Source organism: Apostichopus japonicus, chromosome 9 (genome assembly GCF_037975245.1).
Source record: "Apostichopus japonicus isolate 1M-3 chromosome 9, ASM3797524v1, whole genome shotgun sequence".
Lineage (NCBI taxonomy): Eukaryota > Metazoa > Echinodermata > Holothuroidea > Aspidochirotida > Stichopodidae > Apostichopus > Apostichopus japonicus.
In genome coordinates, this window is record NC_092569.1 from 22,453,254 (window position 1) to 22,475,602 (window position 22,349).

The window sequence follows — 22,349 nt, forward strand, 5'->3', positions numbered from 1 at the left end:
ATCATCTTTCTATTAGCATCATATTTTCATGATGAGTTTCTTTTGGAAAACCAATCATTTGTGCGTTGATCGTTCCCATGTGACGTCATGATATCGTCTAAAATCATCAACTTTTTGTAAGATGGGTCAAGGTTTGTCTCCAATTCCGACAGGAGACCTTCAACAAAAGGATTTTAGAGAGGGCCACAGACAGCTCCATAACAGATGGCTGGTATTCCCCATAGCAATGCACAACCCTCTCAGGCGTATATTAGTAACTTCGGATATATTGAGAGAAATGAATCCGTTTTAAAATATCACCTTAATTATAAAGAACAAATGTATCGACTATGAAAAGGACAATACACGCAATTGTCTCATGGGAGCTACCGTCATTTTAGCTTACGAATAATTGAATCCTGATTACCACGCACTCTTCTTATTAAAATGATTCTGGCAATATGAAATGCCAGAAATAAGACGTCCAAAGGAGTAAAACAAACAAAAATTGCTCAACTCTAACGAGAATTGCCATCCAGTTACTTCCCGGTTCTCCTTTTATTTAATTGTTTTGTATTAATGACGGTTCTAGAAAAGAGGGTAAATTGTCTATTAATATGTTACGAGTTTAACCACTACTATCACAACGTCATATTCAGCGTATACAAACACGCTCACACTTCTGCTCAGGGCGTACTCAAATTGCATTTCAAGATGCACATTATCCTTTTACCGAAATTAAAGAGGCCTCCGCTAGCTAGGTCAGGTGTCATTTCAAAGGCATAAAACGGGTAACCTTTGGCGTAGTCACTACGACTGATCTGATTGCCTTTGTCACTGATTATACTATTTAATCCCGAAAGCAGGCCATTACGTAGCGATCAACCGTATAATTAGGGCGTAACGGTTTCCATGGTAGCTGTTCACCGTCTACGTATAACGTTAAAATAAGAATGTTGGGCCCATGAAGTTAAATGGTGCGACGGCGTTGCATCCACAGTCCCTCTCTCTCTCTCTCTTTCAGCCGATTTGAAGTAGAATTACTACGGAATCTTTAAACATGTATGTACATCACCAACAATATTTGATTGATAACAATTCTGTCCATACGAACCAGCAATTATATGACGGTAAGGATAATACGTCAGTTTTATGTATCTCTTTCTTCATTTATAATAGTTGTTCTAGGTAATTGGATATTGCTTGAAAATATTAAGGGAAAAGCAACCATAGATTATTTAAAATAGTATTTTCTTTTAGTTGTAGTAATTGGCATCCATAAATGAACACAACGCTATGGTATTTCAGAGAGATCCGAGTCATATTTCACTGGTATAGGTGCTGGAAAGAGCGGGTGGGTTGCTGTCGGTGACAAATATAGACAGAAGAGCCTTTCTTATAATCTTTCTACACTCTAAACTTGTTTATTTGATGTTTTCTAACAATTGTTCTTTATATTTATAAAGACCGCACTTTTTATTTTTGAATGCTTTTGTTGATTTTATCTCAAGTTTTACTTCAATCCTTCCTATTTAGAAATTACTTGAAATGTATTCAGGAAAATGAAAGTAGAGGGAAACTCCAGGGTTTTCAGCGCGATAACAAAACTTCATTTAATGAAATGTTTTGCCAGTTTTACATTATCCATTTGCTATGTTATTTCGAAATCAAGGTAATTTAGATATTTCCATGTGTTCTTATATTAGTCATCTCGTCTGGCTTGTAGTTTTGCCCTCTTTACGAATTATCCACAGGGTCGAAAATGGTGCGACACTCTCTTTCCAGTACTGTGAAAGAAAAACTAAGGATCCAATGTTTACAAAAGGGCCGACAAAGGACCACTTTCCATAAATCAAAGTGTACCTTTTGTCACTTTGAAAATAACGTGTTTGACATTGTTGTAATCTTAAAGATGAACCCCGCAAGTTCTTTGAATAATCAACAAGACTCCATTATCTGATGTTGAATACCAGGGATGTGAAGACGGAATACATAGGCCATTGTCATCCCGTGCCCCCCCCCCCCCCCCCCACCTCCCCACCTATGCCCTCCAATTTCTGTGAAATTCTTGAAGATGACACTCTCCTTTTGAATTTGTAAGTCTCAATGGGATTCATATCGGAATATCACTCATATGTGTTATATTTCAAATACAGTAGTACGCTTTAAATATGTGCTGGGGTTCGTGGGGATGATCAGGTGGTTATCGCACTTAACTATTCGGAGAACGATAATTTCTAGAGTCGGGACAATCAAGCAGATGACAAAATGAACAATCACTACATCATATTCTTACATGGAGATGAGTTAGAAAGAATGAAAGTTATGCAGATTAATGGTAAGTTAGTGAGTCTGGTTGAATACGTACCTTTGGCAAATATCTAATTAAAGGAGTCTCCCAGAACCCTGGTTCTATATGATCAACTTCGTGTGCATGTAAACGCTTCTTTCATTTTAGTAAGCAAATGTATCATCTAATTGTGTCAATGTTAAGATATTGATTCATGAATAAGAGGGCAATTATTCTGGTGATTTCGGTTGGTTGTGTTCTTTCTGCATAAACTATTGCGCTTTACTCTGGCAGTAGAACTGTTCTCTCAAACATATTACATAAACAACCCAGAAAGTAAATCGAAACGTATAAGATATCGTTCATAGTTAGGCGATGTCATAACATTGTCACTTGTGTTTATTCAATATAATCGCAACTTTTGGAAAGGAATATTACTGGTCAGTATGCTGATGTATTTTTTTAATATATTTTATTTGCATCACTTCTTAGTATTCTCAGTGACATCATTACTAATAACATTTAAGAAAAATCGAATTCAATTCCATTTTGGAAAACTCTGGACAAATTATCGAATGCCATCGAGTTTCCTGTGATTGTTGTACCCCTCTTAAATTGTTTTACCGTCGTTTGATAGTTTGCCTTGGATTGCATTGGAAGGCTAACTAGTGTCTCTTTCCTTCACCTCCATCTTTTAAATATGCAAACTTCCACTAGCTTCGATATGTACTTCCTTGTTTAATATGTTATTATATCGCCAACCGTTTCCTGTCCTTGTTACCTTGAAGACTTCAAATCCACTACTTTGATCATTGACTTGGCCGTATTTTCATTGTTGTTGCTGTTATACCGCAATCAGAACCGTGAAGATTCGTCCAGAAGATACCGCGGTTATCGTTGTATGAGTAGTCACCATTCAGATTGGAGTAGCCACAGGAATAGAAAGTTGTCGCATAGACCGGGTTTTTGTTTCGGCATTTTCTATAACGGTAAGTACCACTACAGCCATCACAATTGTAACATTTATAATGATAATAATAATAAAAACAATAATTATAACAGTAATAATAATAATAATAACAATAATAATAATAACAACAATAACAGTCAGAGTACTCGTATCCACCAGTAGCCACGCGGTCGCTGAATGAGTAGCAGTTGCTGGTAGAGCCCGTGCTACTATCGTCTGCATACCACCAGCCACCTCGGTGTTTTTCTGCGCAGTCGAAGGTACTCGATCCATCGTTGTCTTGATCGTGCGTACTAAACCGATGCCCTGAATTTGCTCCCATAGCATTGTTACCTGGAAGGAAATTAGCAAATACTGAATGAAGGTATTTTCTTGTAAAATACGAAGTTTTTTTTTCCTTTTATATATAGTGGACATTATTAAGTCACTTTAGGTTCGTTTGCTATAGTTGTCGGTTATAATTGCGTTTGTTATTTTGTTCGTTTAAGTTGGGCTTACGTTATATTTTTTTTTGTGGTTTCATATACGAGTTCTAAATTATCGTAAGGGAGTTTACAATATTGAACAAAGGAGTCAAGTTTGCGAATTTAACTGGAGCGGTTCCAATTCTGTCAATTCGTCTGGGACCTCATTTGAAAACATCGTTAATTATGAAAATATATTTCTTAATGTCAATATTGTATTTATATTATTATTTATTTCCCTTCGACAAATATTAAATAATATAATATAATAATATAGTTGTGAGTGACAGATAATATAGTTGTGAGTGACAGATTAACAGAAATGTAAACGGTGCATTTGTTGAAGTGTTCACATTCGGCATTTTGTAAAATGTATAGTTTTGACTGTTCAATATATGCTAGGTGTTCAAATAAGAGTGAAAGAATTAAAGTGTTTGATTGTATCATTCATGTCATTATCTTCTCTCGTGATAACGTCTTATATTTCATACTGGCGGATTAATTTAATATGATATCAACAAACTAATAGTTTACCATATGATTAAACATTTCTAACGATAAGAAATACGGCAAGAAATGCTCTTTAAGAATGTAACACGTAAAATTCGTCTCGACTGATCTCTTAAAAAATGTCCGAATTATTTGATACTTTTGTTGTTATTATTGTAATATCATTGGCCTTTCAATCAATGTAATGAAAAAATATTGCATGGTCAAATGAAACTGTTTGAAAATGATAAAGTCGTTTTTTAAAGAAACTAATTTAATTCACTGTTTAATAACATATTTCAATCACAAAGTAAGCTAAAATGCTGCAGCACTTCTTAAGTTTCCAGAATGGTTATAATTTCTTTACGTTTTAAGCTCGACAAGGTCTGGGTGAAATTGCGAGAAAGCAGACGCTACTAACTATATAATAGTTGTTGATATGATATATCATGATGTTACAACAATATATCATTTTACCAACACGTGCTAAAGTGCAAAGAAAATTATACAATGAGCAATACGCACGGGACTCTAAACTCGACGTCTAATACAGTTCTACATTGGTATCAACACTAGATTTATAACCTGACCTGAGAATATGTAAGAGTACAAATCCTAGAGTGTGATTACGACTACAGGTAGTTATGCTAGAATGATATTACGTAATAACTACAAGTCTGCGTATAATTGACATTAAGCACAATACATACCAGCATTTCCATCGTAGTCACCCAATGATAATTGGTATTTGTCTCCCTCGTTACTGATACTGAAAGATGAATAACGGCTGTGGTATGTTGATCCTTCCGTGTTTGTCTTTTCTATTAGAAGTTCGTAGTTTGTGTTTGTTTGTTTTGTCAAACTGTATATTTTGTCGTTGCCAATCCAGTGGTCTCCTGTGAGAATTCCAAAACCGTTTTTGTACTCATTCCAGTTTTGATAAAAGTTGACGGAGCTACTTGTACGTCGTTGCAAAATCTAGAATGAGAATCAAAGAGTTTATCGGTTGGAGGTGAGTTATATATGAAAGATCTCATTTGTACTACAATAATTTAAGTAAATTAACTGGTGAAGGTTAACATCCGATTGGAGTTAAGCGATAGGAAGATGGATCAATTTAATCAAATAATTTATTTATTTAATTAAAATGTTAGTGAACGAAGTCCTGTTATATGCGAAAATAAACAGTTAACATGGTAAAGTTTTTTTTTTTTCAATAGTTAAAACTTACTGTCCAACCACCACTAGACATTTCACAATAAACTTCAAAACCAGAATTTCCAGCGGGATAAATGGTATATGCTCCGTTATTTGTTCTGTTTGCTGCGTACAGATCAGAACAATCTATCGGTCCACTACGGGTACATGTGAGACCATCGCCTTCAAACCATTCGTTACAGTAACATCTACGGACATCATTCCGCTCCTCGCAGGTTGCGTCTGCGCTACAACTGTAACTCTCACTTGTCAAGTTGTTACTGTTGCAAGTTATCCGTAAGGAACAGTCAGAATTAATGTATGATTCACCTTCCTGGGAATGATAAATTTTAAACGACATATTTCAGTGAAAGTAAAATCAATGTTTATTTGGTACAACGCTTGATAACGCTCTTTGAGTAAAACTGAATTTCTACTATTAAATGGTCGTGAGCGTTTTATATATGTTAGGTAAAGTTCATCATTCTGGGTGTAATTGTTTTGGATGCCTTGTATTTTGCTAGGTCTCAATTAGAAGACTTTTGCAAGAACAGGTAAAACCGAAATAGAAGTGAAAATCTATATCATCAATAATCATGAGAATTAATAACATATAAAATAAAAAGTATGGTCAATCAATTGAAATCCAAGATTTTATGTTAAAGTGTACTTTTCATGTTATATATTAAGACTTGTGAACGGCATCAAATAAACTTACTGCTAACACGACGCCTTCTTTTTCGACGTAACAGCCACATTGCTCTTGAGGTATGCAGTTGTCTCCAAGCACCATGTGGTTTTCTGGACAAAGACATCTCTCTGGATCCGCTGGATTCGGTATGACACAATCATTCGGATTCTCACAAGTTCTTTCACATGTATTGTCATAATTATCCTTGTTGGATGAGCACCAGGTAATGGGTAAATCTGCGGAAATTAATTCCACAACCAGTTAATCCTAGCTTGAAGTGTTAACTCGCTGTTGTGACATTACGTTATTAGATCATCGTGTTACCAACGTAATACTCTGGCCGCTCAGAAGATTTGCTGATTGTTAACATAGGATTAAATATAAGCGGGATTTTTTATCATTAAATTAAGGCTCATTCAACTTATTCTTATTTATGTCACACATACAAAATAATATGACAATTTCAAGTATTCGACTATGGGAATCTATATATATTGTTGTGTATCATAATCATTTCCTCCATTGGAACTTTTCTTTCTGCATTCTTTAATTTTCGTTTTGACTACAAAAGTATGGAGAAAATCATTTAAAAAAAGTCTAACCTGTTATTCCTTCGACAACACCAAGACTTGTTATAGAATAATTCCCCCATTCATCGGCAATGCGAAAGTTGTCGTATGTCAAGGAATATGACTGGCCTGCATAATTCTCTAGCTCGATGAGCAGCTGGTACCTCTTTTGGTTTATCAAGTGAGCTAACTTTTCATTACCAATCAGAAATTCACTGCCTAAGAAACCAATTCCGTTTTTGTATTCGTCCCAGGTTCGATTAAAACCGATGGATCCATCAAGACGTCGTTGTATGACCTGAAGAATTCAAAAGATAGGTAGACAACTAACGGATACATTGCATTATCTTATGAACTAAACCGTATAGCCAATACGTGCGGCTCACATCAAGTACGAATAGGATAGAACACATTTGTGATATTGTGTTGTATATTATGTTTATACATATTTAGAACACTACTATAGGTGTGCACAGAAAACAAGTTCTCTAATCGTACGAAAAGTCAATGTAATTACACTGAGTAGTTTTGTTTTGATATTAGGCTTCAAATAAACATACCTCGTACAAGGTATATCACCAAACACAATGTAAAACTAAAATGGACTGAAAATGCCAATGTGTCCTATAAAGTGTGTCTCGGAGGGTAATGTATGTGATTGTAAGTGTTCGCGTCTTGAAATAGTTTACTTACTGTCCAACCTCCAGATGTAGTGTTTTGATCACAATATGTCTGAAATGGTTCCGGATACTGGTCAGGTTTAATCAGGTATACACCGGATTTGGCGTTGGTAGAAGAGCATTGGTTAAGTACTTCATGACAATCCCTTGGATACTCCGGAGTTTGGAATAGAAAATACTGCAAGTCTAGCACCAAAATATTGTAAAGAAGAAGATGAGAAAAAATCGTAAAACTGTTGCAGGTACAGTTCCATATGTAAAGAATTATTTCAAGAGAAATATAATATATGGCTACATTGCAATAGATTTGTTTTAACTACACAGTAAACATGACGTGGTAACTACCATGAACCATAAAAAAAGGTATTCAAACATTTTCGGCTAATATTCATAGAGGCTAATATAAGCAAGTATATTTTATTTGAAAAGAAAATCTGACGCAAAGAACTACCGTGAATCTGTGACGACATGGTCTCAGAAGCAAACATGATTAGTAATAGCTTTCCTCGACAAGAGGGTATGATTTGGACCTATTTTCAGCTTACAACAATCTAAGGTTTATCAACACTGACCTGGGATTTGAAAGTGCCAAATTATTGAACAAGCCTACAGTATACAAAGTCTAAACAAAGTGCGTGTTTTGTCCCTTCTGTTACTGTTACTTATCATTTAGCCTCTGAAGAAGATCCTTCTAGGATCGAAACGTCAGGCCAACTTACTTTGCACAAATTACTAACAAATATGAATAAATATAATCTGAACTATTTTTATTGCTTGAAGTAAATATTGACTAATGACTTGTATTTCTTTCAGTTTTATTATCGCTGAGTATCTATAATTTACCCAATCAGCGCTAAAACTACTTCAATACACAGTGCAAGGAAATTATTGAGAATTGTAAATTATTATTTATCTTACAAATTGAAATAGGAGAAAGTACCACATATGAAGTACATTTAGATGGTTCCTTTCTATATTAAACTTTTTCCAAATTATGATTTAGATAACAAATTTATGTTAATTGGTTAGCTTTCGGAAGTTTATATTAACCGTTACCCTTACAGAACGAAAACTTACTTGAATCGTTGACTCTTGTGCTTGACGATATCTGAGGTAACAAAAAATTAAGGAAATGTACGATTAAGCAAAATACATTCTGAAGAAACAATATCGAGTGAAGAAGGTTGTACGAAGGTCAATGTATCACAAAAAACAGGCCATACGCCTATCTATTACACCTTCATTTTAACATATACTATCATTTTAAGTTTAAATATACAAAATAGAATTGAATAGCCTCTTAAAATACAATCTGATTTCGCTTTTGATTCAAATAAATGAACTATTTCCAACTTGACAATTATTATCGAAAAAGATGATAAGAACGGAAAGAAAATTTCACATTCCAAAATCTAAGCAGTAATAGAATGTTTCGCAATCTTAATATTTCTTTAACATTGATTTTAATGCTTATAAGCATACCTTATATAAAAGTAGGTTTTATTGAATAGCTTTAATTGTTTCAAAATATGATTATATGTCTGTTTGCATGTCTTCTAATACTTCTTATTTATCATTACTATACATAAAACAATCATAAGTCACCATACACTAACTTAATTAAACGATCATAACTACGATAAGCAGATGAAAGTAATAATTCCCTGTGCATTATGCTAATTGAAATGTAAATGACATATTATATGAGAAAACGAAAAAAAACCTACAATATATAATTGAAAGAAAATTAAAAGTACAAACATCAGCATTATCCTAGTGGTGTTCGTATGGTAAGTTAAGTGCAATTATCTATAGCGGGAAACTTGATATATTATGCTAATGAGGTACTTATACACTGGGACAACGTGCAATTTACCCTCAAAAGCTTGAAAATAGCCAAGTTTTGAAAATATGCCCAAAAATAGAGCAACCACAATTGAAAATTCATCCGTTGTGAAGAAGAGTATTGTTTGTTTCAATACGTACAAGCCACTTGATTGACCTGGACAAGCATCAACAACACAATATATCTTTTTGTCTTCAACATCACAAAACACGTATACGTTTTACGCCCCAGCTACTGAAGCTAATTGTCAACATTCGTTCGCCTGAAAGCTACAACTGTTGCAACAACGTTTTGCTCATAGAAAATATGTCGATATTTTTAGAAATATTGTACTCAGAACGTATGCAATAACTAAGGCTTTCAATGTACACACATTATGCAGAGTTATCTGTAACCTACAAAAACATTGAAAAAGTAATATTTTATATTTTTATAAATAACAAGAAACAAGTTTAAGATCGGAGTAGAAAATATTTGGGCAAAGTGTAACACATGTATGACGATTCACGCTCAATCAACATAACCTCATGTATACTAAAAAAGACAAGTTAGCGTATCCATAACGAAAACTGTTTTGATTACCCTTTGTCTACATCAGCAAAAGCGGATACTAACACATCATATCATAACGACACATATTTTTCTTTTCTTTCCTTGATATAAAAGAAAGTGTCATTTGACGCCTGTACGCAAAGCTTTGTATGAAAGAAAGTAAGATACTACATTGAAGGAGGAAATAATTCAGATATATTGCATAAAATGCCTGATCCGTCTAATTCAGTAAAACATCACATTTATCCTATTGAATATAACACATTCGAATTAGTTAGTATTTTATTTGTTCATTGGTTCACGACAACTCTTACCTGGTTTACACGTGCTGAGATCATCCGATAACTCGTTAATTAAGTATGTTGGGAGAAAGAAGCTAAAGAAGCTAATGATATACCAGTCGTGCAAAAATTCTTCTCTAAAACGATATTTTTGTCAAAGTAATTATTATAAAATCTAAGTGTTAGAGTAAACGATATCTGTTAACTTTAAAGGAAATGATAGGTAACTGTTCAACAAACACTTCAAATTTCAAATATGACTTCTTGTAAAACAATTTATAGAGTTTCTGCCAAGTTATATCCATTTTGAAAATTCTTGGCAATCAACATCATCTGGATTCCCTCAAAACAACAGGATTTTGAATAATAGCCGTTCTTGTCTACGTGATCACGTGTTGTATGGTAACATTTTCCATATTTTTTTTTAAATTATAGACTTTGCAAGGAAGAAACGAGGAAATGATGGATACAAGCCTGTCTTGTGGACAACGTGGCAAAAAAAGCTCTGAATCATAAATTATAACCTTTCTACAGTTTTGTTCTTTTAAAAACAGAATCAGGAAATTTAAAACGGAAACGCACAGCGTGAAGGCATACGAATTTATTCATTGTTTTGTCTGGGATGATTGAGTAATGTTAATAAACAAGTCTGTTTACTATTTTCCTTTATCTTGACATTGGTTTGGTACAATTTAAAAAAAAAAAAAAATCTTGGAATGAATCTTTTTTATTATTGTGGGTTAGTCGACGATCTTTCTGATGTTATAGGCAAAATTTCAAAACTAACAACGTTTCACAGTGACTTTTTTGTATTATACTTTATTCTCAATTTCTTATCACTTTCCATGACATTTAGGTTAAAATTTTCGTACTTTATTTTTAGTTTTAAAGCGGCGTTTCGTGCAAACTTGTTACAAAAATGTTGGCTATTAGAATAACTATATTTAGTTGATGATTATTACATTGATAGCGTCAAAATCATCCATATGATAAACGTACATGACCGAATCGGAAATATTATTAACAGATGCATGTGTAATACAATACAATGACCGCCAGAAGGAAATAAGACAATGGAGAACAATCAGTGTTACCTTAACCCGGAAAATCGTAAGGGAAACAATTAAAATTAAGAGGTTGATACATTTTAAGAAGGAGTATTAAGATTGACATTGCTTGGTCATGAAAAAAAAAGTTTCAAGACAAAATACAGAATTATTAAGATAAACATTTTGTACATCAAACTATTATAAACGATGTTTCAGTTTTGAGCTAGTACAAAAAGGGGTTACTTTGCTTACAAATATCGGTTGCCTAATTACCTGTATCAAATATAAGGTGTGTTGGGGATGTTTGGCAAATAATTGTTGATCCTTGTAAGAAACATTCGTTTCCTCTTGTGTATTTGCATGATGAACTGATCAATATTTATTCGTTCGTAGGCCTACGTGCCTGTTTTGAATAGTGTATTACATAAATGCGTATATTCTGTTATGTTTTACAGATACCTGCCCAGAGGACAAATTTGAAAGCTGTTGTCAGATATATATATATATAATTATATATATTGTATACTTAACATATTAACACTTTTGTGAACGAGAATTTGAAAGTGCTTGGAATTCTCTAATTTTGAATTGATCTAGTACTGTTTTTGTAGTGTAAACTTGATTGTTAAATATTGCACACATAAACTGTTACAATACTGAGGTTTTCTGAGCTCGTTTTGTAAAAAAAAAGAAAACATTTAAGCTACACTGCGTAAAACTGCCATTTTTATGTACACGAAAAACCCATCAATACATTATGTTCACATATTAAACGTCTGTTTATTAGGAATTATGCTTTTTTCAAATATTAAATCCAACAGATTGATAATATCAGTATAAAGTTGTAAATATAGCAAGTTGGATATTAAACTGATTCAAAAGTTTATTTACATTTCTGTATGCATATTTATTCTTTAAAAAATCAAAGCTGAAATTGATCTATTTTATCATACTAGTTGGGCAGTCATTTTGACGGAGAGATACATTTTGTATTCGGAAAATATAGAAATTTTTATGAATCGACAGAACAAATTGTCACCGTGAAGGAATAACTTCACAAGTTGTTTTATGATATTGTTACTTGTTCTATACATTTTCATTTTAAGCTTCATGCGATGTTTTCTTTGATTAACAAATTATTGGTTAACAACTTAATCATAAAGTCATTTTTCCTAGCGTAGGTTTATGGATACTTAATCATATGTAGGGTTTTGAAACTCATATGCTCTCATTACAAGGCCGTTTAGGTTTCTTGTGAAACAATTTATAGAGTTTGTGTAAAATTATATCCATTTTGAAAATTCTTGGCAATAATACCTCGTCTAGACTCAATAACAACAACTCGATTTTGAAAAATAGCCGTTCTTGTCTACGTGATCACGTGTTGTATGGTAAAGTGTTCAATAGTTTTAATAAAAGACTTTGCATGAAGAAACGAGAATATGATAGCTTCAATCCTGTGTTGTCGACAACGTGGGGAAATAGCTCTGAATCATAAATGACAACATTTCTACAGTTTTTGTTCTTTTAAAAAACAGAATCAGGAACTTTACAACGGAAACGCACAGCGAGAAGATATATACATCTATTTATGTTTTTTTCTGGGATGATTGAGTAATGTTAATGAACAAGTCTGTGTTACTGTTCTACCTTTTCGTGACATTGTTTTGGTAAAACTTAAAAAAAAAACTTTCTTAGAATGAATCTTTCTTTCTTATTATCGGTTAGTAGACGCACTTTCTGATGCTACCGTCACAATTTCAAAACTAAAAACTTTTCACATTGATTTTTATTTTTATTTATACCTTATTTCCTATCACTTTCATAACATTTAGTCTATAATTGTCGTACTCTATTTGTATTCTTAACGGAAAGTTTCGTGCAAAATTCTTTCATGTATGTCGACTATTTAAATATTCACATTTAGTTGATGATTATTACATTGACATGCGTTAAAAATCATCCCTATGGTTAACGCACATGAATGAATCAAATACATTTTTAACAGATATTTAATTTTGACATATTAAACTTCTGTGTCTAAGAAATTATTTTTTTTGCGGATTACTAAATCCAACATATTGATCATATCAGTATGACGTTGTAAAAATAGCAATTTAGTAATTAAACTTATTTAGAACTTTAATTATCATTTCCGCATGCATATTTGTTCTTTTAGAAAATCAAAAGCAGAACTTTATTTATTTTATCATACTAGTTCGGTAGTAATTTTGACGGAGAGATAAATGTTGTATTCGTAATATATGAATTATTTTATGAATTGATGGAACAAATTGTCATCGTGAAGGAATATCTTCTCAAGTTCTTTCTTGACATTGTTACTTGTTTTATACCTTCGCATTTTAAATTTCATCCGATATTTTCTTTGATAAACAAATGATTAGTTCACAAGTTAATCATAACGTTATATTTCTTAGCATAGGATAATGGATATTCAATCATATGTAGGGTTTTGAAACCCTTATGCCCTCGTTACAAGGCCGGCTGTGCACTCAATATGGACGAGAAACTTGTTGTATTATAAACAGAATTGTGTGAATTTGAGATATATATAAGTGATAACATTTAAACATTTCAATATGTATATGTATTTTGTATGTTTCAAAGTTCTTCTCAAAAGATATTTGTCTTGATTTTTAATAGTTTAGCCTCTAAAAAGACATGTCAAAGATAGATGTTCTGCCTAGTAAAATTCTGTTGTAGATTTTCTTTTTACGCGTTTGTTGGATTCTCAAAAAATCAATGATGTAATTCATAATTGGGTATCAACTAATGATACAGGATTGACAGTACGAATAGTGGGGCTATCAGCAGAAAATATAAGGGCAAGATAATAAATGCAATAAAGTAATACAGAGAGATAATTGTGTGCAGAATAATGCTCGATAACGCACAACATTTACACACAAAAAACATATCTCAATTTCAAAAAAGTTACAGTTGAATAGAGCCGATAGCTCACCAATCGTAATATTCTCTACAAATACTCAACGTAACAAGTCAGCGCAGATAGACCGTTGTTTTATTTTATATGTAGAAAGACGTACAGGAATTTGTTAATCTGAAGTTAATGAAATACTGAGTACCAAATTGTAAATCAGTGAAAAAAATTAAACAAGTAAAACAAATCAATTCAATTTTACTTTGAAGAAATTAATTTCATTTTATTAATATTTTAGAGACTTACCCGAAAACCATTTGAGTTTAAAAGCAGCAACACCACAAAGACGAAAAAACATTTGCTTCGAAGTTCTGCCATTGATCCAACACGAAAGAGAGAAAAAAGGGTGCACGAAATAAAGGAGATACTTGCTGACCTTCTGAGACAGTGACAGAAGTAATGAACATGAAATCGTTACACAAGGAGGCACCTTCATACGTACGGATGTCCAATTGCACCACGTTATATATCAGTCGGTCACATTTAAGAGCCATAATTTATGTTATGCAATCTAGTGTGTCCCATATCGACATCTGTATTTAATGTAAGTGTCATTATTATTACAGGATAAATATGTGCTTTGTTCACTTAGAAGCTCTTTTATCTCGAATCGTTAGTTAGAATTTAAAACTCGCGATTTTACCACAAGGAATGATAAGAATGGTTGTTTACATCCCACACAATAAATGTCAAATTATTTGTATATTGACCATTACTGAATTAAATGACTAGATTGTTATTGTCTTAAGCTTGCCACATATCTTTACGAATTAACAAATATTAAGTCGAATATGGAAGGCAAATGATAAGCACTAAGAACCGTGTTTGTTCGTCGTTTACTGATTTGGGATATTGTGCATGCAAAAGACGCTCTCAACGTATTAACATACTTTAACACCAAATCGCTCGGAATAGTGAGATATCGATATCAAACAGCACCTTTCGGATATTAGACGAGTCGCAGGAATTGTTATTTCTGCTGGCCTTCAGGGAATAGAGTATTTCTATTAAACGATGTGGTTTTGTTCTTATTTACTGGGGTATTAAAAATTATCAAAAATTTGGTTAAAACAAGAACAATAATGTTGTTTTTCCACCCGATATTCATGGCTCGTACATTAACTACTATTTATGTCTTGTAACAAATGTTTTAACGGATACTTATTGATACACGGTTGTGGGACAAACAAATGTTTAAACTGATACTTATTGATGCACGGTTGTGGGACATAACAGTAGTTGCTGTGCCAACCATTAGGTGCGAGTTCTTTAACACACGATTCGAAAATGAAGTCGTATCTAGTCTTTTTATGCTATCAACAAGCCTATGGGTATACCGGAACATTGCATTTCTTCGTTCTCGGAATGACGAATTGGCGTAGTTTATATAGAGTTGTGAACTGGAATCAAACGGTACAGTACCTACTTTACTTCAAACACATATCTAATGCAGTAACTACTAGTGCCACGTGTAACACATGTTACTACCTTTCATGTCCCACAACCGTGCATCATTAATATTTACTTTGTGTTCGTAACACGGTAACATGTGTTACAGGTGGCACCAGTACTTTCTGTGCTACTTATAAGCATCGGTGGGTTTTTATACATATTATTATATTTTTTGTTACAATCTCACTCATGCTGTCAACTGTTGAAATGATGTAATTCACTTTAAATGATCATAACCAGGAACTACCCATTTCATACGCAAATTGATGGACACCATAATATTTATTATGATTCGAAGTACCTTGACTGCTTTAACGTTACACAATCATTTACAGGTAATGCCTTTAATTTTTCTTGCTGGTATGTACAAGCTGCTATATGATATACAACGTGGCTGGCAACTCACGATACTTAATGGAATCTGATGGACGTATGATATCACGTGATTGAGCCACGTAGCACTGTTCCACGTGTTCGATATGATGACATCTTAAGGAAATACATCTTGAATGATGACGAATCGTGGGTGGACTCTTTACTGCAATGATACAAAGGCAAATTGTCAGACGTTATTATCTGTGCCAAGAAATCGGAGTCCATACTTCCTGTGTTCACTCATTTGCATACCCCTTCCCCATATAACCTAGTATAGGTATATCACCTATGTTGTGATTACATGATTGTATTCGGAACGTGGTGAGAGAGGATGAGAGTGAAGTATTATATAAGCCTAATAAAAGAGATCACATTACATTTTACTGTGTCTGACAAAATGTTTGACACTGGGCTAAAATGTTTACTGGTAGTTAGAAACAACCAAATGGTTTTACTCGCATATGCCGTGAGTTACACTGCATGGTATCGATGGGTGTATAGTACATGATGATTTGGTCAAAATTGTACAAACATATGTCTTTATTATCTCTAATTGTAATACTACAACAAGTAAGAAGGCGCTGTTAACGACATGTTGGAGTAGAGCGATACCTCATACTTATTATTAATGCTAAGCGTTCATTCAAACACATTTCTATCATTATTTAAGTTAATTCGCCAATTATAACTCATTGTCGGAATATTATTAAATTTCTCTCGTGATCTTCATGATTTTCTCCCATTCCGTCTAGGTTTTTGTACAAAGTAGCCAATGAAAGTCCTTACCATTATTGTTGCTGAAAAACTTCTCGATCAATACAAATAAATACCATTCCAAAGACGTTTAGAATATTTCTACCTGCTTATGTTTGTGTTATGACGCACCCTCTAACACAACAAAAATCACTTTGAAGTACTGGTAGCAATTTGGTAACACATTATACGGCGTCCCATACTGCTAGCAATTCCTGTAATCGGACATATCGATTTTCACCGAAAATAGGATATACAAATAAATATTTATGGATATTTGACAATTACCAATCACATATATGTGAATAAAGATGTTTTGATTTCAAGTGTTGTATACGCCACCTTTGTTTATATAATAAAATTGTACAGTGATGTGTTGGATTGGGATACATTAGGAATATGGGATATTGGAAATGGTTCTGTTAAAGTTAAAAAACAAAACACAATTTGAAGAGCCCCCTCTGATCGATTCCTGAGGGTATATGGATCGGAGAAGAACCTTCACATCATATACTCTATGAAATATTTATTTGTGGAATTGATAAAGGATTATCCAAAGACATTTTTCCACCTATATTTTGGCAATATCTGTCATATATATTTCAATCATTTTCAATCAATTAGTTAACATTGTCGGAACGTTGTTTACGTTGTTATAAATTTTCTTTCGTGCGATGATGCGTGAGGGATAAGAGGTATTGAAAATGGCTATGGTAAAGTGTTATACACATTAACATGGAATATCTTGAAAGCCGGAATGGCTATTGAAATATTAATATCACTCAAATTCTTCTTTTTGCGTGGATTACTACGATACACACCATATGGAGCGATTGTTGAAGAATAGCCCAAACAGGCGCTTTTGTATCTAAATAATTACAAGTAAGTAAAATATTAAATTGTTGTACGTCAACATTCAGTAGCAAATATTTATTCCTACATATACCAGTAATCAACTAACACAACTACATTCAAAGTTTGGATACAGTCTGATTTAAGGTTGTGGAGTTGATGCAAATTTAAAATTTGGCATCTCCCAAAAAATAGGGACCCGATAATATTTTGCGCCTATCTAAAAAAAAGAGGTTACAAAAATAATTGGCTCAATGTGGCTCAAAATATAGTTTCCTCAAAAAAATTGCACTCTCCAAAATGTGAGCCAAAGTGGTCTTAAAAGTATCCAGGCCCAAAAATTATGCCTCAACATGCTTTTAACGTAGAAATCAAATTTGGGCCACCGGTCTAAAAACGGGTCCGGATTTGTTCAAGCCAAGATGGCCTAAATGTACGAGCTATTAACCAACAACTGTAGTCTAGGTTTGACTTACGGTTGCGGAGTTATTGCAATGTAAAGAAAAGGTGGGCCTAAATGGTCCCAAATATATTGGGGCCCACTAATTCGGGCTAAGAAATGTGTCCCAAAATGCATCATATGTGGAAATATAAATCTTGGCCTACATGTGCTAGTTATTAACCAATAACAACACCCCACAAGTTTGTCTACAGTCCGACTCACGGTTTCGGAGTTATAGCAATGTAAAGATTTTTATGTTTGACCCTATTAACTCATTAATATTCATAAGGTCAGTGCAAAAAAAAAAGATGGAGCACAACTTCTTACTATTGTACATCTACATAGAAAGAATGACGAAAAAATCAACTCCAACAACTGCCAAGTAGTCCTTGTACAGAGTAGAACATCAAACTAGATAGGAAGCCTGCATGTATTACACACACAAACTGTGAACAAGTTCAAATTGCAAATCTGTCAATTAGTCCTTTTACAGAGAATGACATCGAATTAGATTGGAAGTCTGAATAACAAGTAATATTTGACATGGTCAAGTCTCCCATGGATGAAATTATTTCGCAAAATGACGGTAAAATTAAGTTTGAAGACATTTTGCTAAACACATGAAGTGCATGCTGGTCATGTATAGTAAATAGTTGTAAAACAAGGCCCGGTGTTGGGCCCATAGATGACGACACAAACATTTCTTCCAAACAAGTTTGGTTCGCCATTATTCAAACATTACTTCCATAACATTTCAGCATATTTGAACGACACTTCTTGGAGGATCAGAAAAGTATCTCTTGTGAACTCAAATGACCTAACAAATATGATTGCATATCAAGAAGCTGAAGTCACACAAATCTCTGACAAACGGTCAGTCAAATCGAATGCAAAATGACAATATGGCAGTCATTCAAGCAAGGTGGAAAAAAAGTGACAGAAATTTCGCAGCATGCGCAATCGCCATAGCTCATCTGAAATAATTCAGCTGAGCTAGAATGATTTTGAGAACACTTTTACGTTTGGTTTGCTACCGTGGAACAAATTAGGTCTCACGTCTAGCCTTCTAATGGCCACCCGTCTCTCTTCTGCATTCTTGACTTGTTTTATAGCCCCTTTGGCCTTCCTTGCCACAAATTAAAATAATCTGGTTAACAGAAGTTATTTCAATTAAAAGAGAGGTTTGTTATCTGATATCAACGTACCTTTTAAAATGTCAAAACAAGCTCCTTAGATTCAATATCTTAATATTTACAGTCAGTATGGATGTGATTGTTACAGATAATAACAATTCAGTCAAAGCCCAGCAAAATAGCTGACATCAATCACATGTGAGGATACTCGATTCCGCAAACAGGGTATGACGTAGGAATCATTAAACAAGGAAGTTTTGTTCATATAGCACCAACCATTGACAAACTTCGAATGTTCCAAACTGTGTTTTTTAGATATATATACATACATATTGATAGTGTAGAATAGACAATGCAGTATATAACACGGTATAGATCCATTATACTAGTTCATGCATGTTATATATATATATATATATATATATGTTTCTATGTTGCATGTTATATATTGCTGTACATGTATGCATGTTGTATGTATTGTCTGCATGTTGTTTATTGCTGATTAGTAGTATCACTTCCTGTCCTTCGATAATTTGCCTCCATACCAAAAGCGTTGTAACTGAACTAACAATATAATAGGGTTCTTAAAAATATGGATAGTACCAGCCTAACCAGGACAAGTATATCAGCATTCCTACTCTTTTCATCGGTTTGGTAGAATTGACGTCACAACTACGCACAATTACAAAAACCTTGATCATAAACTACACTGAATGTAATAAAATTAAAACGTAGCTTCGTAATTGATACTCGTTTTAAAAACCAAATACATTAAAAGACATTGAATTGCAATATCATTGATGTCCTTGGAACCAGAGACACGATATTCAATATACAACCGGTTTTATGCTTCACTGATGGGAACAAGGACAATTCAACATTATGCAAATGAAGCTTACTCTACTATATATTGAGTGAATGTTCAAGATGCAAATAGCTACAAATAATATTAAATTAGATTGCGCATGACCACTAGCCTTATAAACACAAAGGCCAATATACAGCATTTTCTAGTATGAGCTGTACTTACAATCAAAACCATATTTCAAATAAAATGATGGCTTTAATGGACATCCATACAACTACTAAGGTCATTTCAGTAGGGAGTTGATCACCTATAGAGAGACTCTATGACATTTGTCATCTTGCACTTCATCCATAATATTTTCGCGTGACATTTCTACAGATCAGAAATCATGGTAATGCTTTTCAAAGTTTGTTTGACTGTTTTGACGATTTGGAACTCGTTTGGAACAGAAATGGTAAGTCTTTCTATTATTCAATATTTTTAATATTTTACCACTGAATATTTCCTGACTGTTTCGAAAATAACAAGTTGTGTTGCTGAGATAACTCTGTTTATATTAAATGATGTGACAAACTGAAGTAAAAGCTTTTTCCATTAAATAGGAAAACATCGATAAAAATACCTGATGAAATTCAGTAAGAAAGGCCTTCAATTTAAAATACTTAGAATTTTTAACCTTGCGAAAGAACGACAGTGTTTCGACACATAACAAAACGTCTTTAATTGAACCACGCATACTGGAAAATACTAAATTAGATCAAATTGGTTTTCTATGCCTAAATAAAGTATTCTCTAATTTTTGCTTACATGTAAAATACTTAGAAGAATAGCTATTTCATACATCTTAAGCGAATTACGTTAAACACCAATTTTATCAAAGTCAACAACGTTTCGTGATATGACAAGAAAATATCATTCTCTTTTTAAACTATGAGTATATCGCTCTCCACATATCCTTTACAGCACATCAGTGCACAAGGTTACCCTTCCAATAGCCAAGCCCACCTTTCTGGGGTACATATCAACACGTTCAAAAACTCCTTCATTTCATCTTATCGATTATTGTACTTAATTAGCAAGTACTTTAATCAATTTACAAATTCAAATTTCACAATGTTTACAAGTACAATAACTGACACTTTGAAATTCAATAATTCCAGTGATAACTAAAAGCTATAATATTTTCTAGATTCATAAGTGAAAATGTTTCTTCTTGTTAAACATCCAGACATGGGATTCCCTATCGATACAAACCATAGTCGGTGTTTTTTGTATGGTTATGTGTTTCTAATGTTGTTTGTCTTGATTTATTTATTATGCTTTGCTTATATTTTCCTTTTTGTTATTAAATATAAACGAATCACTTGATTCTCGTCTGTATAAAGACAACTTCCTTTTGTCAGCTCTGTTGTTTGGATATGATTTCCAAACAGAGTCGTTATTGCTTGTCTTCGTCCAAGTTATCATTATGAATACATTAAAGCTATATCTGCGTTGACAAATCTAACACCAAATATGTCATAATTCAATCACAAAAAATGCTTAAATTAACTTCAAATACAAATATTCAACAGTTGGGTAACTACTGTGAGCAAAACTATAAAACTATAACTTCAAAGGGTGTAGGTGATCAATTGAATCAAATTTGAAGCAATGCTTAGTTTTAAGTTTGAAAATATTTCTGTAAACTATCATCCAAACGCGAAATTTGCAGCTTTACATTTTCTAAGGGAACACCTAAATTTTTACTTCCTCCAGATGCTCATCGATATCACTTTAAAAGATATCGTTATTTAAGTAGCAATGTTTGAAAAACAATCTGCAACAAGACAAAAAGATATTTTGATATGCATTTGAAAAACATAACAAAAAGATCACTACTTTTGGACATGCACATTTTCAAGGAAACAAGGTTGAATAACAATAAGTTTAATTAAAACTAACTGATATACACGTCAATTTAATTTAAAACTAATTTAAGGAAATTATAAAATGACATATACGAGATTAATGCTGAAAATAGTCAACTTAGATTAAACGGATTTATTGCAGAACGGATTATCAAAAAAACAACTACTTTAACACAACCAGAATAATAACAATTCCATTTTTTGTTAGCGCTACGGCTGTGTTCAGACACTACGTTGTTTCTTTATATTGCTTCCACAAGGAATGGTACGCGATCGTTAGAAATGACTCCTGCGATATTAGTGGCTAGCATACATTTGTTCTCTCTTTCTGTGTTTTCTTGTCATTTTATTCTTCCTTCAGTTATATATATTGTTCGAAATTTATAGTAATTATAATCACGATACTCAACTTTGTTAACTTGATAACAATAATTGTTTTAACCGCAATTTTTAAATATGATGGATATAAGAGCAGAGGAAATGTAAGACATTTTAAAATGATAAAGTTGTTAAGAACGTCTCCTATTGAATGACTTTCTAATTGACAGTTCAATAAGATTGATTTCACAAGTCGAGATCACAATTATTTCCTCAATGAAAAATGT

The 22,349-nt window shown here is 33.1% G+C and overlaps 2 protein-coding genes across 2 annotated transcripts in view; one reads left to right on the top strand and one right to left on the bottom strand.

Moving 5' to 3' along the window:
* Positions 1-22,349, top strand: part of LOC139973992 (techylectin-5B-like) — a 116,180-nt gene that overhangs the window by 30,412 nt on the left and 63,419 nt on the right. The gene's annotated exons all lie outside the window — the stretch shown is intronic.
* On the bottom strand, positions 2,640-14,352 carry LOC139974282 (uncharacterized). Its single transcript, XM_071981302.1, has 8 exons — positions 14,266-14,352; positions 8,407-8,437; positions 7,343-7,515; positions 6,683-6,947; positions 6,108-6,316; positions 5,424-5,723; positions 4,903-5,170; positions 2,640-3,572 (listed from the first exon to the last, which is right to left on the bottom strand). Exons 1-8 carry the CDS (start codon positions 14,335-14,337, stop codon positions 3,079-3,081), a joined length of 1,812 nt encoding a protein of 603 aa, XP_071837403.1. The 5' UTR covers positions 14,338-14,352; the 3' UTR covers positions 2,640-3,078.